This window comes from Syngnathus acus, chromosome 19, assembly GCF_901709675.1.
Source record: "Syngnathus acus chromosome 19, fSynAcu1.2, whole genome shotgun sequence".
NCBI classification, from domain to species: Eukaryota; Metazoa; Chordata; class Actinopteri; order Syngnathiformes; family Syngnathidae; genus Syngnathus; species Syngnathus acus.
The window spans coordinates 8,127,785-8,144,892 of NC_051103.1; the positions used below are offsets into that span (position 1 = coordinate 8,127,785).

Sequence of the window (17,108 nt, forward strand, 5' to 3'; positions counted from 1 at the left end):
TTTTGCATCTGAATGAATGAATGATTTGTGCGCGAACAATTTTCAATTGCCATTTTCACTGCCATCCAAAGTCCTGCCCCGCCATCTGATAAAAACGCTGGTTATGGGGCTTGTAAAAATCTCTCAGTTTCTGCATCACTTCCGTGTCGATGGAGGCATGCGTCCTCCCTTTGGTCTTCCCCAAGCAGTGGGGTTTACTGCTCCCCTCGGGCTTCTTCAGGCAAGGAAAGCCTTTTGTTTTGTTGAAGTAGAAGTGTTTGTCCGTGACGATCCTCTGGAGACCCAGAAAGTCCTGGACTTTCCCAACTTCCCCAGCTGGATCGGAGATGAGCCTTTCACCGCTGACCAGATGGACCTGACCCCGGGGGAACCAGGCAAGCCATCGCTCCAAGTGTTGGGCGTATAGACCGATCCATAGAGGGCTCCACTGAGCATCAATCTGACCTGGAACAAATACAGTCAAGCGCTGGAAAACCAATTCTAATCATATCACACATCCACTCCGATTGAATGGCATCATTAGACAAGTCTGATTCTTTTCTTTGCCTTTTGGTTTCTATTTTGGTGACTTTTGTTCATTTCATATTTTCTGCCATTACGTGAATGAAGATGTCAGTCGGCTGCATCGTACGAGAGCCAATCTAGTACCTGTGGTACGGTTCTTAAAGGCGAGGCTCTCAAAGGGAGGGATGTCGTGTGTCTTGGAGATGATCTGCGTGTAGTCAGATATAGCTCGGGTCACCGGGTCCCGCACGACCACGATCAGTTTCACCTCCTGTGACATGGCGTGGACTCTTGCTGGCGTTTCCACTGTCACAAAGTAGCGCGGCGTCTTCTCCATTACAATCTGGCCATCCAGTGCTTTAGGCATCATACTCCTGCAAAGAAAATTCAAATGTGTCACAAATGATTGAAGCAAAAGCCAAATAAGCTATTTCCCCCTCATCCTTGATGTATTTAGACAGGCATGTTTAACTGACAATGTTACTTAGCTAACATTTGGGCAGGCACAGGAACAATATAAACGCGGCTGGCAAATTTGAGCGGATGTTAAACTATGCGCTTGTCTGGACTCCAGCGAAAGCCTCTGCAGATGGGACTCATTTCGAGATAAATGACTCAAGAGGCCCCACAGGACCTGATGGTGACATCTGCTGCTACATCTGCCACACACCTGACCGACTGACCAAACAGCACTGAATCAGCATCTCATATTGTGTGATGTATCGCATAGATCTCAAAAGTCTATAATTATTCTGAGATTGACTCGACATGATGGAGTGTATTTGACTTTTTGCCCGTGGTGTTATTGGATTCCTTTTATTGAGCTAGAAGACACAAGTGAAAAATGCAAGGAAGTCATTTATGCAGGATTTGTCATCAATGGGGAGAGAGTGACCAAATATTCCTCCCTTCCACATAGTAAGTAAATATTAAATATGTGATGGAGAAAATCCCATTTTATTTTATTCAATAAACTATTACCAACATATATATTACATGTATCCCAAAAATGGGGAGATATGGATGCGCCACTCTTATCGGCAAAGGTTTCATATGTGCCGGTAACTAAAGAAGCCATCAATACAGTCACCTCCCAAAGCTGTTTATGAATCTGACACACACACACACACACACACACACATTTAATGGGATCAGTCCGAGACTTGCAGTCTGCAGCCTTCCTTTGTCCTTCCAATAGCGTGAGCAGCAGGAGCCTTACAGTCTGCATGCATGCATGCATGCACAGATATGGAGACAGATTTTCAAATCACTTAGTCAGCTATTTCTCAAGCATCCTTTTCAGTTCTTTTCTTGTCCATGGAGATATTCATGACTGGCTATAGACACTCGAGTGACGGATGAGCGAGTAATGATAGCAAATACACCCCCTTTAGCAATCTGTCTGTGAATAGCCAGGAGCCACCATGTCATTACCTTAACACAAAGAACTAATTAGTGCCCTCAACATAAAAGATGATGATGTGTTCATTTATGAGGTTTGGCCAGACAGACTAAACGACTGACAAAACCAAAAAAGAATCTATTCATTTATACGTTCATTCAATATTAGAGGTGTCAAAATGAATGAATCAATTGATTATCACATGAATCGCCTTGTGTTTCAAATATTGAGTAATCATTTCGAGACTTTTGAATGAAAGATTGTACGGATGATTTTAGGCTCTAAAAAGTTAGAATTCTTTGATTTCTATCGTGCTTAATGAGAGCAGACTGATTTATCTTTTGCGTTTAATCAAACAAGACATTTGCAAAGATCTGACCATCAAGCTATTCTTGTGTGATATTGCTGAACTGTTTTGTTGTCTTATTAATAAACAAAGAAAATGGTTTGAATCAACAGTAATCGGTGAAAAAAATTAGATTTTTCAATTAATCGATTCTAAAAATGTGACGGAATGTTGTGTGAAAAAATCCAACAGGTGGAACATTTACGATTGCCTACCCAAACTAGTTTGGGAAGGAGGAAAAAGATCATTTCAACACACCCCACACCACACCACAGTTGTTCAGTGTTTGGGAACATTCTATTCATGCTTTGGGTTCCCTGAGAAGGAAGCATGAACTATTGCCCCGCTCATTTATTTCAATGGGACCACTGTGGCGTTGTGATGCTCAGTGAGACATGCTGTTAGTTCCAGTCCTCTTCCAATCATAAGAATGAATGCAAGCCATGATTACCCAGTTTAATTATTGATTGTTGGGACCAAATACAAAGTGATGGCAGCCATTATATAAGAGTTCAGTGTGACTGGATTTTCATCCATTTGGCATCAGTGGAGACAGAGAGGTCTTGGGAGATAGATACATAGTTGCAGGTCCCTCGGCCCTCATTATGTGGAGAGAAAAGAGGCAAAAGTGAAGTCTGGGCCGGGAAGATTTATTTTGTAATTCATGAGAAAGTTTTTCAACAACATTTGGAGTTCTTTTTCTGCTTCTGAAACTTTGCCATCCATGTTTAAATCTGTCTGCTTCATGAAAAGCACGTCTATGGCTTCGATTTCAAACATCCTTTATGGAGGCGCAGGAAGGGACTTCAGCAATGCTCAATTCAGGTTTTCACAATATTAGTCATTTCTGTCGATTCGATTCTTTATAGCGTCTTTGGGTTTTTGAAAAGCGCTATACAATTATTATAGGGAGATAATAACACATCATGTCATGTGCAAAGTGAGGCAGTCACATTCAGGGAGCTGGTGGTACAAAGCCCTGGACAGGAATTTGATTTTGCAGTATGACCAAAAATATTCCCCTCAATTCACCAATTCTCTCAACTTTGAAAACCAGCTCGTAACATGAGCATGAAATCTGACTTTTGACTGAATGAATTGGCACTTTGAGTAAAAGATCAAACATCCAATAGGATAAACACAGGGATTAGCTAGCAGTTTATCATAAGCCTGTGTTTGCCTTTGAGGAAGCTCTCTTTAGTTTGCCATTCTCAATATTCCATCTCCACTCCCTTGTGACTCGCCAAAGCCGCTGGCAATTGATCTTCATGGGGGCTTAGGGTAACTATGCATAAGTCCACCCGAAAACACTGTCCACCAGTGTGATTGACACGTGGACAGAGAATTATACTGAAGGTTTTAATGCAGGACGACTGAAAACAAGAGCGGCAGGTGCAAAATGGGGAAGTCAGGACCCTCTAGAGCCCCATCAGTAGCATGCTGAGTGTTGGAAAATATCAAATCTTCATCCGCATTGGATTGTGGTATTATAGGCTTTCCTGGATCAAAAAGAACATTGTGTTATTGATGAGACAAGTCCAAAATGGAGTGCATAAATATGAGTCTGTATGCATGAGTGTGTTATTAGGAGGCCTCTCGTTGCCTCTGTATGGGGGACCGTGAAGGGGTGGCTCTATTGTGGCTGCGCCCTGTCCACTTCCAAGAGACATCTATCATAGGGTCTCCGGGGAAGGCCTTAATGAGAGCCGCCGCTCCACCCATCTGGGCCTCGTGACCGTCGCTTCCGAAACAGGATGTGGACCGACGACACCTGAACCCCATTTAATCACGCTATAAACAACATCACAATTTTCAAATTTGAAGAACGACAAGCGTGTCGAAGTTCTTGAAAACATGTTTTCTACTGCTGTTTAGAAAAAAAAAGCATTTTGTTTTGTAGCCGCCCACTGAATGGTGCAGAAGATCCAATGTTGTGGCAGGCATTCTTCTTTGATTTGTATGCCAATTATATGCCATTGTAAAGACACAAAAAACATACGCTGTGTCATGGTGGCACAAAGCCACAAACGGCCTCCCTTAATGAGTGCATTATGAATTGCAGATGGAGCCGAGTCAACGGAGCAGATGATTTTCAAAAGAATGACTCCGTTTTTGTGCCTTTCCTTTTGTCATTGGACGATCTCGACTTTTCAGAGTCTCAGAGATAGATAGGATATCATACAAAGGCTTGCCACCTGACTCAAGGCAGCTTTATGACTTGCATGCATGCAGCATAAGAGCCAAATGCTGCTTCACCGTGTTTGCTTTGAGCACTGGTCTGCAAACCACAAAGTCCACAAAGGTTTTTCAGAACCCTAGCTGAAGCATTCTGAATGAGTTGCAGCTGTTTGATGCTCTTTTGCGCGAGTCCAGTCGGTGGACAATCACAACAATCGGGTTTACTGGAGAATAGTTCTGAGGACTTGAGATGGTAAAGATGATTGTGGGCTTCAGGAAACATCCTTGGTCACACTTGCCCCTCATTTTGTCCAACTGGATAGCTTCTTTCCTCTTTCCATTAACTCTGAACAGTTGACTTAGGCTTGATGAAATATTATGTAACAGTAATCAGTATTAGTGTCCTCATCGTATTAGCAAAAATGAACAAAATAAAGCAAGCTCACAGTGTTCTAAACCCTTTTTTGCTCCTTTGTTCCGTTTCATTTGGCTTGACATTGAGACTACACGGAAATAACCTGGCAAGCTTTGCCATTAAGCCACGGTCAAGAACATTGATAAATCTGAGTGTACCTCAAGAACAAAATACAAGCAGACCCGCTGTCTGGAGGGCACAACGGCTCTGTGACAGAATGTGAAGGTTTCCACACGAAAGCACCTGATCCGAGCGAGCTCTTATCACATTCCCCGCCCGGGGTTGAAGCAGAGGTTAGCCCAGATGTGCAAAATTGCGTCACCCTTCAACCTTAAATCCAGCCTAGCTTGATTCTACCTCTCCTCCCTGCAATTTCACTTCTGCCCTCCATCCACTAAACATCAAATGTTTCAAGCCAGCACTTTTAATGGAACTCCGAGGGTTGGGAGAGCTGCGTGTAACACGAGCGCTTGTGTTTGAGATAATCCCGCCCGCTGCAGGATAAAGCTTCCTGCTAATTGTAAGAGAAGCTGAGCTGACCAATGTATAGCGCTCTAATGCTGGAGTCAAGCCAAGGTCAGCGAGAGGAGATAGAGCTATCGATCCCATACAGTACACAGTAGGCAGTAAACTTCCAGGCCATCTCAGGGTTTATCACAGGGATTCAATCTCCCTTTAAACACCATGAATGCATCTTTGTTTGGGGCTGTGATCTCAAACGCTGCTTCGGGGAGGCTCAGATGAAGATCCCACTCCATTTGCATTGGGATTGGAGTCTGGGGGACTAACTGCGAGCTCAACCTGTTTTATTTGAGCACTTCCATTCAAAATGTAAAACTGGTTTTGTAGACATTCATCATTTAGACAATTAGAATTTAGAGATAGCAAAGAAATCATTTCTTATTAGTGCTATTCTTTCCATTAGCCATTACTTTTGTCCATGTGAATGTTATTTCTGACACAAGGATGATTATCAATTTAGATTTTTGTAATTCTATCATGGCTATAATGCTATGGATTTTAATGCCACTGCAAGCTGCTGGACAAGTCAAATATTTTTAAATAGTAAACATTCACGTGACAGACATTCTGTTGCTGATATATGCACGGGGAAATCAGCTTTGGCTATTTGTCCAACATAAAAAGCTAAACCTGCAAAGCTGGAGCAGGAGCTCATCCCAACTGACTTCATGCCATCCTGGACGTAAATGGAATCTGACCACTGACACAAACAGCAACAAGATTGGACCAGCTCTCTTACAAACCATCTGAGTTTCAAAATACCATCAAATAACCTTTGTAGTACATGTCTGGCCCCTAAAAAAAAAATAGATTTGCCTTGTTCTGTGTGTACTTTTGGTGTGTAGTGTTTGTTAATGAAGTGGTATGAGCACATCATTAAGTCTCATTGTATGGTGACCTCAAATCAGAGGTCAATTGACAGAGCTGACAGCGATGTCAAGTGGCTCGACATGCCGTGAGCTCCATCTGGCCCGCAGGGATAGGTGACACTCACATCACCTGCTGTGACATGAACCCCGAAACGCAAACACACACTTTTCCAACGCAATCCAGCAAAACTCTCAATGTCTTTTGTACAAACGCATTTTCAGAAATATATATATTTGGAAGAATATTTTTAAAAAATATATACGTCTCAGTTAGATCATTTGGACAGTTGGTGGAAAAATTTGACTCGCCTCACATTGCGTGTGTGTGTGTGTGTGTGTAGCAGGTTAGGCTGGCACTGACATCATTGAGCCAGAGCCAATATTGGGCCTCAGCAATATACAGTAAGCTGGTTAGCATTTCATGACACAGTTCAGATTAGGGTACAATTTTAATCTGCCATATTGGGATCATATTTAGGGGGCTTTATATCATTGCAAAATATGCACCATTTTTAAGAAGCAGAATGCATCCATATAGGATTTGACTTGTGAGTAGAGGCAATATTGAGTTTCCTCCAGATATTGTAAGAAGTGACAGCTCGACTCCTCCCCTTGTTTTAGTGCGTGTTGGACGTTTGGATGAAGCAGGCTGAGAACAGAGCCACATGACAACAGTAACATCTGGCTGGAGCACCAGAGATGATTACTCTGCAGCTCTGCGAGGACTCATCTTGCAGGCCTTGCTCTCACCCCGGTTTACACAAACACGCACAGATTGCTGTAGCCAGATGGCACCGTCCGTCTCTTTGACTGGCACCTCAGCAGAATAGTTGTAGCGATATGTTTTGGTATGCAAACACAACATTGAAAAACTTGAAGGCTGTTAATTGCTCCCTAAAGCTACAGTCAAAGATGATGATAGAAACCACACACAAACTTTATGGGCAGTTTAGCATTTCACCATTGATAACTTCACTTAAATATATGAGATCCGCAGTCATAAATCAATAAGCAACGGCACAAACGGTGCATCAGAACATATAGACAGACAAAAGCACATATTCTTTGTCCTTTGAGAAAAGTGGCTGCTAACATTTACTGACTAAGTAGTTCTAAATGATTGAAGTTGAAGAGTTGCGACTCATACCTGTACCAGTCCAGTCCTCGTGCGTAATGCCTGTCAAAGAAGTGCGGTTCGGATCCAAGAGCGCGGATGTCAGGATGGAGCCGCAGAAACTCCAGCAGAGCTCTTGTTCCTCCCTTCTTAACCCCGATGATGAGGGCTTGGGGTAACCTCCGCGTGGCCGTCCATTCTTTCCCGGAGCTGTTCGCCTCCAGCCCTCCCTGAGCCTGAGCCTGAGCCTGAGCCTGATCCTGAGCCGCAAACGCACCGTCCCCCGCTGACGCGTTCCTCTCGTACGGCGTGAGCAACCCGTGCGTGGTTGGCTTGTTGTCTGAGTTTTCGACGATCCCAGACTGACAGCATCCGGTGAGGAGGTAAACCAGTGAGAAGCAAAGGATGCTCAGAGACGACGCGAGAGTGAGCCGGTGGAACAGTCTCCGCAGGTCCACGTTTGGAAGATGGTGATGATGAGTGTAAAAAGATGCCATCCCTCAGAGATCCATGGGAGATGAGAGGCCATTCTACCTCGCGTTCGGCTCGCATCCCGTCATATTAACCCTCCTATAAAAAAGAAAAAAAAAGAAAAGAAAACTTGCAGAGAGTTCCGTCTTGTGCGCCACGAGCGCCCGCGCGTCACCAAATCCGTCGCTTTCTCAAACTTGATTTACTTTTCTACGATTTGACCTCCCCGTCGTGCACAGTAAATGTCAATCTTGAATTGGAATCGTGCAGAGTGTTTCTCACCCTTTCCCCTCCACGGAATTACTTTGCAACTCTCCAGCATGCTTTATCTCAAGGGGATAACTCCCTGCCTATCTCTCTCTCTCTCTCTCTCTCTCTCGCTCCCTCTCTCGCTCTCTCTCTCTCGTATATGTAATTTGGCAGGTCGAACATATTCCAATGCAGTTAAGTCATAATTGCAGGTCAAACATATTCTAATGCAGTTAAGTCATAATTGCAATAAATAGGAAAGGTTCTTGTAAATCCATAAATACAGAACAACAAACATCATAACTTGAACTATCATAATTGCAGAAAATCTTCATGTCTATATTGTACCCTGCAAGTGACGAGCTGCTACCCAGGTGGCCTCTAGCTTGAAGTCAGGGTGGATAAGCTCCAGCTTAACTAAAAGCCTAATTATATATCTTGTCTAGAAAATAGGTTAGATATGTGCATCAGGAAATTTGCTGTTATGTTGACATGAAAAATGTACTGCACTTGTGTTAACTCATTGACTGCCAACCCGGTTCAAATGGATATTTGACATCTCTTGCCGTAAATGGCAGTGAATGAGTCGAGTTGTTTAGAATTATAGAGCAGGTAGACAAATAGAGGTCATTCATGTCAGTGGGACCTGCGTTGTAAAACGGATAACCTAATTAGCTTAGTGGTCAGACAGCATGTAGTAAAGCTGCCGTGCAGTCAGTTGATCCTCACCGACAGGATAGTCTGTGTCTGGGACCTTTTTTGTTTTATGTCGAAACTTGAATGAGAAATGTTATTAAAAACCTGCCGCATTGTTCTTGGTCCAAAAATAACAAAGTGTACGGTTGATTGCATCCATCAGCAGAGGCGTGTTGTTGTTGTTGTTGTTATTGTTGTTAGGGACCGCTGCCGCCTTGCATTATTGCAGAGTGGGGCTAAGGTACAGATAATAGCTCATAGGAGACTCATTAATTCCCGCACGGCTCAAGCATATGCACCCCCCCCCCCCCCACTCCACCCTCACACATTGACTAGCACATGCATGCTTCATGTTCCATTTGGCTTCCCCCTGTCATTATCCCATGGCAGATGTGACCCGTGCCATAAAACCACTGCATCGTCCTCCAGTGACTAAAAAAGAGCCGCCATCCATTTTTGATTTACCATTAACACAAAACTTTGTGCTAATCTGCCTTCCTTTTTTGTTCTGACAAAGTATAACTTAAGAAACATAATGAGAGCGGCATACAAATATTAGTGTGTCGCGATGCACATTGAGTTGGAGCTAATGACATTATCAAAACTTCAAATGAAATGGTATGGGTTGATTCATGAATTATGTTAATTATATTTATGATGATTATTATTGATAATATTATTAGATATATAATTCTTTATAATTATTATCATTATTGTATGCCTTGCACTGAGATGTCAACCAGTGGTTTGTATACTCGTTGGTCATGACTCTAATGTGATGGTTCGGTCTTTGTTTCTTTTTTTCCTTAACCTCTGTCCATGGATGACCGGGACAAGGTCGTCAGGTGAGGCTTTTGTCTTCAGTGGCCCCGGCAGATTGTTCCGTGATGAAGTGGTCGTGGAGAAAAAGCAAGACCTCAGGGGTCAAGGCAGTGAATTATCATGGGACACAGTGACTGAGCAACCTGATTAATGCAACTCTGCATGTGGAGTTTTATGAAGTGTTTTTAACTCAACAGTGTGGGTGCGCTTCCATTGCACCTGTAGTTTACTTCCATCCATCCTTCCCTGCTGAGTGACATTCCAATTAAGTAATCAATTACAGCCATTAATCATGTACAATTTGCCAATCCAGTCGCACACTAACGAGCTTTGCACAGTGACTGTATATTTCATCATACATCATCATCATTAAGCATCATAAGGTGCATTTTTGTGACCATTACAAAAGGAAATGTGATTTGGATGAACTGACTTTTTAAAAGTGGCTCATTTCGCATATTTTTGATGATATCATTGAAGTATGAGGCTCTTTTCACTGCTTTTGCTTAACATACTGGACACACGTAGTACTAATTGCAAGTACAGCAGCGAGTCTGCACCTCCTACTATTGTTGAAAGTCAGAGTAAGTAGTTTAAAAGTGGTGATTAAAGATTTAGAATGTGCTTATGGCATCATTATTAAGAATGTATAAGCCTCATTGTAAAGTGGCGCCCAACATTCTACCAGTCGAATCATCCTCATGTGTAACCGTTGTTGTGCAATGCCGGAGGGCCTTCATGTCCTCCTGCAGCTGCGTCAACCCAGGAATGGGCCTTACATTTGGGCAATTGCACGTGGGGTGAGCAGGGATCACAGTTAGGAGACAGATCAGATCAGAACAGAACACTCCAAGAAGGGATAAGCTCTACTTATGCAGCTTTGGGCTTGTGTGTGTGTGTGTGTGCATGTATTTGTTTGGGCCAATTCCTCTGTGTGAAGACTTCTTTTCATGTGTATATATGCTTTGGCTTTTAATGAGCCCGCTAGCTCTGTGACCCCGCCTTGTCAGAGCTGCACTGAGGTTTTTGTGTTGTTGCAAAGTACAGGTCATGGTCCACTGATTGACTGAGGCTGAGGTCACGTCGTATTTGAATTTGGAGACTTTTCAAAGGTACATTGTGTTATTTCTTTCGGGGCGTATAAAAAAGCGGGAGGTGTTGAGTCAACAGAAATGTTCGACCTGCAGGATATTACTTGTGTAATTGTGACGACTTACCACCATCTAGTCTTACTCAAATCGGGTTTTAGATAACAGCTTGACCTCATATATACGTATATTGCCGGTGTCTATTAATTTCGTAACACATTTGAGACGAGTAGAGACGAAGGGTTCTCGCATGGAAGGACAAACAACATTTACAGTCTGGTTAAATATCCCCGCAGCTATTTGGCTCAACTCGTTCCTATCGACAATGCCCTAATGGAATATTAATGAATAGCAATTGCCAGACAAGCACTCGGATGCATTTTTTTTTTCGTTTTCATCAAACTGTGCAGTCAGTCGAATCATGAACACCTCAACTTTGATATTGATTCAGCTTTCGCAAGCTTTCTTTCATCATCACGATGCATTCTTATGTTTATGCCTGAATGATGGCTTTGCAGTTTGCACGCATGCATACAGTCACATCAACAGCTAGCGCTTAATGTTCTGCGCTGCGCACTCACTCAGGGACAGAACAGAATGTGCATGAGAAGGAGAGTGACAATGGCCCCCCCAAAATGAAGATAAAGATGACCTGTTGGCAAAACCTGCCCTCATTTCCCCAGGCCGCCATGCACAGCTGCTGGCATTGTTTAACATCCTGTTACAATGCGACCTGGATTATTGGTCTCTGACAGGAGGGGAGGCAATGTAACAACATGGATTTTTATCCTGGATAAATCTGTTATCCGGGACTAGTACGAATGGGATATTCACTGCAAGGGGATTAAAGCACAAGGGAGAATAAAGCAATATGGGAGTAATACTATCTAGTTTCCTGCTTCATATTTGATAAAACCGTCAGTCGCAAATATGGTGTCTTGTTGTAGGAAAATTATCTCGTTATAAATGTTATTGTAGGTTACTCTATTTGTATTGGGTCTAATTGGTCTGGTGGATATTATTATTATTATTATTATATTACAAAAAATGAGATATATATGTTATAATTAAATAAAAATTACATTAAACAGTACATATTCTTAATATTTTGGACTCAAAGCTTAAACCCCAGACATAACAGTGTTCTCATTTTCTAGATTTTAAACAATGGGACTTTTATTTGAGCTCATTGTTATCTGTTAATTTGCATTGGGTGACCCACTTTCATGCTTTTTCTGATCATATGATGTACTGAAAACAAAACCTTATTTGCATGTCTAGTCACGGATGCGGCATATGCTGGATCAAAATGTGTTATGATAGTTTGAGTGTCGAAGCTAAATGACCAAAGCCAGCCATTACGTCTATACTCTAATACTCCCAAAGAGGCTACAGTGGTTTGTTGTTATTTCCCGTTAGCAGAGAAGATCACAGCCTGCAGTCTCGGCATCGATCCTCAAGTCCCCTGAGTCCGGCGCAAAATCTACCAATGTCCCTGTGGTGACTATTGTAGCTGAGCCTCCATCACAACTGATAACAGTCCCAAATTCATCCATTTATAATTGGGTGATATAGCAATGTCAAAGGCGATAGATAATATGAGCGTGTTGTCATTGGTTCTGATTCTGATAGTTTGGAAATCAGAGAGTAGTAAGTGTCATGTCTCGTCCCCAGTTTTGTTAGGTGTTCAGGTTGCCATGGTTTCTGTTGGGGTTCTGTCATGTCTCGTCCCCCCTTTTGCTATGTGTCCCTGATCATGTCCATAGTTTGTCAGTGTGTCTGTGTGCTCGCCCCTCCCTCCCTTCCTGTGTACCCATGATCAGTGCAATCTCACTCACCTGCCTCTCGTTACCTGTGTTGTATTTAAGTTCTGTTTGTGTGTCACTCGCCGTCGGAGCATTGCATGAGACGTGGACAATGCATGTCTCACTGTCACGCGGTTTGTTTGGTTCCTGTCTTTTGTTTCACGTTTTGGTCGGTTAGTCCTGTTAGTTTGTTGTTAAGCCACGTCAGTTTGCCGAGTCCTTTGAGTTTGCTACAATAAACCCTGGTCCAAGCTGCACTTGGTCGCCTCGCTCCATTACTCCACCCCGAAGCCTGACAGTAAGTACACTGTTCAAATATTTTAAAAAGAAAAATGCTAACAAACATTGTAAGCAATATCTCTATTTTTTTTTTAAGTGAAGACAATTTGTAATTTTAGTAATGACACAAAGTCGATGCAAAATTTGGAAGTACCATTTAGAAAATGGAAAGTAATATCAGATAACAATACTGTTTTTGGGTTTTTTTACTGCAGGAAATATAATTGCCAGAAAGCCAATTTGAGGACATGTGTTTTACAGAGGCAATTATGTCCTAATGTATCTCCCTGGTGACAGTGTTTCTACGCATGTGGCTATCCAAGGCACAATAAATACAGTAGATAATATAAACATCCAGCCTCTTATTTTGTGCATGCAAAAATGTCCTCTTTCAGTGACTTTTTTTTTACCGTACAATTCATTAATTACACAGCATCATGTTTATATTCTGAGGATATGAAACATGACTCATTTTGGACCATTTCTGTGATTTCCCCCACCACAGCGAAAAGTAAATTAGCATGAATGTGCACAAGTGTGTTTTCTTCTCGACGAAAGCCCATTTGATGTTATTGCCCAGCTTGAAAAGTGTCCCACATCATTTTGTAGTTATGCTCGAGCACACATCGTGCTTGTCTTTTCATTTGAAAGCCACGCTCCTTGAATTCAACTTATTTTCCTTTCCCAAAATCCAATCAAGTTCTCGGAATATCTCTGGGCGCCTCTCGAGGTCAGGCAATGGAAGCCCGTGGAGGCGTAGAAGGTGAGGAACTGAGCTGGGGTCAAGGCATCCAGCATCGAGCAGGCTTAGAAATCTCAATTTAAAGTCAAAGTCAAAGTCAAAGTCAGCTTTATTGTCAATCCCTTCATACGTCAAGACACACAAAGAAACCGAAATTCCGTTTCCTCCATCCCACGGTGACGAGACATACAAGTAGGCGACACAAAACAAAAACAAGTAGGCACAAACCATAAATAATAAATAATAAATAAAATAAAATGAGCGATGAATAAAAACAGACCAATAACCCATTGAATATGAGGGGCAAAACCGAGCCAGTGAGCATACAGCAAGAACAGGACGCTACGCTGAAAGGGGGAGCGAGTTCAGGATCCTAACAGCCTGGAGTACGAAGCTGTTGGAAAGTCTGGTGGTGCGGGAGCGCAGGCTCCTGTACCGCCTCCCAGAGGGCAGAAGTTCAAACAAAGGGTGAGCGGGGTGACTCACATCACTCACAATCTTGGTCGCCTTGCGGGTGAGATGGGAGGTGTAAATGTCCTTCAAGGAGGGGAGAGAAGCACCAATAGTCTTACTAGCCGTTTTCACAATGCGCTGCAGGGCCTTCAAGTCTTGGTCAGTGCAGCTGCCACCCCAGACAGCAATACAGCTGGAGAGGACGCTCTCAATGGTGCCGCGGTAAAACGTAGTCATGACGGCCGGAGGAGTCCCCGCTCGCCTGAGTTTCCGAAGGAAGTACAGGCGGCGCCGGGCCTTCTTCGCCAGCGACGCGGTGTTGGTGGACCAGGAGAGATCCTCACTGATGTGCACCCCCAGGAACTTGGCGCTGCTCACTCTCTCCACCACAGCACCGTCGATGGTCAGCGGCAGGTGTTGGGCGTGACCCTTCCGGAAGTCAACGACAATCTCCTTGGTCTTGTCGACGTTCAGCAGGAGGTTGTTGTCCCTGCACCACGCGGTCAGAAGGTCAACCTCCAGCCTGTATTGAGTCTCGTCTCCCTTGGTGATGAGACCCACCAGAGTCGTGTCGTCAGCAAACTTCACTATGCGGTTGCCGCTGCAGGTGGCAGCGCAGTCATGCGTCAGGAGGGTGAAGAGCAGCGGACTGAGCACGCAGCCTTGGGGGGCCCCTGTGCTCAGCGTGATGCTGGCGGAGATCTTGTCGCCAACACGTACCACCTGTGGCCTCTGACAGAGGAAGTCCAGTAGCCAGTTGCAGAGGCCGGTACTGAGGCCCAGCTTGTCAAGTTTGCCGATGAGACGCTGCGGCACAATGGTGTTGAAGGCAGAACTGAAGTCCACAAACAGCAACCTCACATACGAGTCCTTCCCCTCCAGGTGGGTGAGGGCCGAGTGGAGGGCAGAGCAGATGGCATCCTCAGAGGACCGTTTGGCTCGGTACGCAAACTGGAAGGGGTCAATGGTGGGGGGGAGAACTGACCGGATGTGCTCCAAGACAAGCCGCTCAAAGCACTTCATGACGATGGGCGTAAGTGCCACGGGGCGGTAGTCATTGAAGCAGGATGGAGCAGGCTTCTTCGGCACAGGTACGATGGTGGCTGCTTTGAAACTCGACGGGACGATGGCCTGCTGCAGGGAAGTGTTAAAGATGTCCGTGAAGACATCCGTCAGCTCACCAGCGCAGTCCTTCAGCGCTCGACCCGGGATGTTGTCCGGGCCCGCCGCCTTACGGATGTCGATAGCGGCAAGCGTCCTCCTCACGCTGTCGGCGGAGAGGCACAGGGGCAGCTCGTGGGAAGGGGGAGTGGCCTTCAGCGGGCAAGTGCTGTTCTGAGCGTCGAAGCGAGCAAAGAAGCGGTTGAGGTCATTGAGCAGACGGACGTCGCCATCACAGCTCTGCGGCGCGGGCTTGTAGTCCCTTCTGTTTCATTAGCTCCTCCCATTATCCTGGCCCACCCAGCCCCCAGTCCTCTAATTCAGTGGCAGGGTTAAATCTTTTGAGGCTTGTTTGCCTGAATATGGGGGGTTGGATTCTTTGTGTACTCTGCTCCATCTCCCCAGCCAGGTAGGATTGCAATGATTTAAATCCCGTTAGTCAACATTTGCAGCAGACCTAATGACCTGACTGTAATTTGCTCAGTGTCAATAGTGTTGCATTTGGATTCCCATAGCTCTCGTATAATATGCACAAAGAGAGATGGCTCATCAAAAGTCAACACACTGGAGATGAGCAAATCGCCAACACTCGAATATCATGTTGCAAATTGGTACCATCGGTGTTAGTGTGCAATTTACTCGTGCAAAGTGTCAGATCAAGTTTCTCATTATTTATGTATGAATTTTGCATTAAATGCATGCAAGGCAAAGCACATTTATTTGTTTTTTTATTTAGTGATGTAGTATATTAGCTCAAACTTTAATTTGTTGCATTTGCACACAGAGATTTAATCTGACCAACTGGAAAATGTATTCCCAGAATTCTGGACTGATTTCCACATCCGCTTGTGGAATAATCATCTCCTTGGTCTCTCTTGGTGTGAGTGGCATAAAAATGGTTTTTTTTTTTTAAAAACAGTACAATAGCCTTTCCGCCCACATAGCAAGAACATGGAGGGATTATCATTACCAACATTATAAATCTTTAATCTGCGACAGGCAGCACAGTTTTACTTTCATGGAGTCCGTTGTGTGACAGAAACTGACGTGGTATGACAAGCAATGCATGCTGGGATGTTTCAAGGATTAAGGCAAACTTTCTCTAGTAGATTAAATATGTGTAATCTTTAAACCAAACAAGACTGGGAGATTAGGAGGTATTTCATGACTAACAAAGAATTTGACAACTCAATCAGAAATATAATGCCATGATTACATTTTGAATGGTAGAGTGAAATTCATTGGAGCAATAAAATCTACTATCAGCCAATCATTTCAAATAAGAGGCCATTTGGTGTGAAAGATGAAGGAATCATTTCCATGGCCTTTGTGCATGACCTCAATAAGTCACTTTTGTGTCAATAACCCGGACGTTAAAAATTGATAAGGGTGATCACCTCTTTCATGAAAAGACCATTTCGGAGCGGCACGTGTCACTATGTGGCGGTTCTCATCTATAAGTCATGACGCACATTCAGGATGCATCACTTTCATTATTGCATGAAGGCAATCATCTTTGCCACATTTTGGCTGAGTCTGATGGTTGAGAGAAACTATCAGGCTGAGATCATTCAAACAAATTACCGCACATGTGGTTTCTCTGTGTGTCTGTCTCACTTTGAAAAAAAAAAAAAAAAGTTCTTGTCAAAATCTTTCTCTCTCTCTCTCTCGCGTGACATGTGGCAGAGCAGGAAAATAAAAATGCCAATTTGGAGAGTCCAGCTGAGTGCTCTTTAGAAATCTTTCCTGTTTGACACGTGCAAATGTCATCCAACTGCATTTATTCATGTGAACATCACAGACACATTCCTGTCCGGAGGCATGGAGACAATTGGATGTTGAACTCCCTGGAGGACAGTGACCGACCGACCGACCAGGAGGAAGGACAGCATCCCGCTTGCCAGCTGGACTTCATATCCGCACACACAAGTTGCAGTCAGACTTGTATGATGGGAGGAAACATCACACACAATCAAGGACTAAACAATCATT

The 17,108-nt window shown here is 43.8% G+C and overlaps 1 protein-coding gene across 2 annotated transcripts; it reads right to left on the reverse strand.

The window, feature by feature from the left end:
• On the reverse strand, positions 1 to 8,184 carry hs3st3l (heparan sulfate (glucosamine) 3-O-sulfotransferase 3-like). 2 transcript variants are annotated; one of them, XM_037278962.1, is made up of 4 exons: positions 8,104 to 8,184; positions 7,384 to 7,920; positions 649 to 878; positions 1 to 444 (listed from the first exon to the last, which is right to left on the reverse strand). In XM_037278962.1, exons 2-4 carry the CDS (start codon positions 7,845 to 7,847, stop codon positions 56 to 58), a joined length of 1,083 nt encoding a protein of 360 aa, XP_037134857.1. In that variant the 5' UTR covers positions 7,848 to 7,920; positions 8,104 to 8,184; the 3' UTR covers positions 1 to 55. The 2 variants fall into 2 exon arrangements, with proteins under 2 accessions (XP_037134857.1, XP_037134856.1); XM_037278961.1 differs by having other exon boundaries at positions 7,384 to 8,166.
• Between the last annotated feature and the right edge of the window lie 8,924 nt (positions 8,185 to 17,108).

Coding starts and splice junctions, on each gene's coding strand:
- hs3st3l (XM_037278962.1), bottom strand. CDS start 7,847: ATGGCATCTTTTTACACTCATCATCACCATCTTCCAAACGTGGACCTG. Junction 879..7,383: donor CGAGGACTGGACTGGTACAG/GTATGAGTCGCA, acceptor TTTTCTTTGCAG/GAGTATGATGCCTAAAGCAC. Junction 445..648: donor CTTTAAGAACCGTACCACAG/GTACTAGATTGG, acceptor TATTTGTTCCAG/GTCAGATTGATGCTCAGTGG.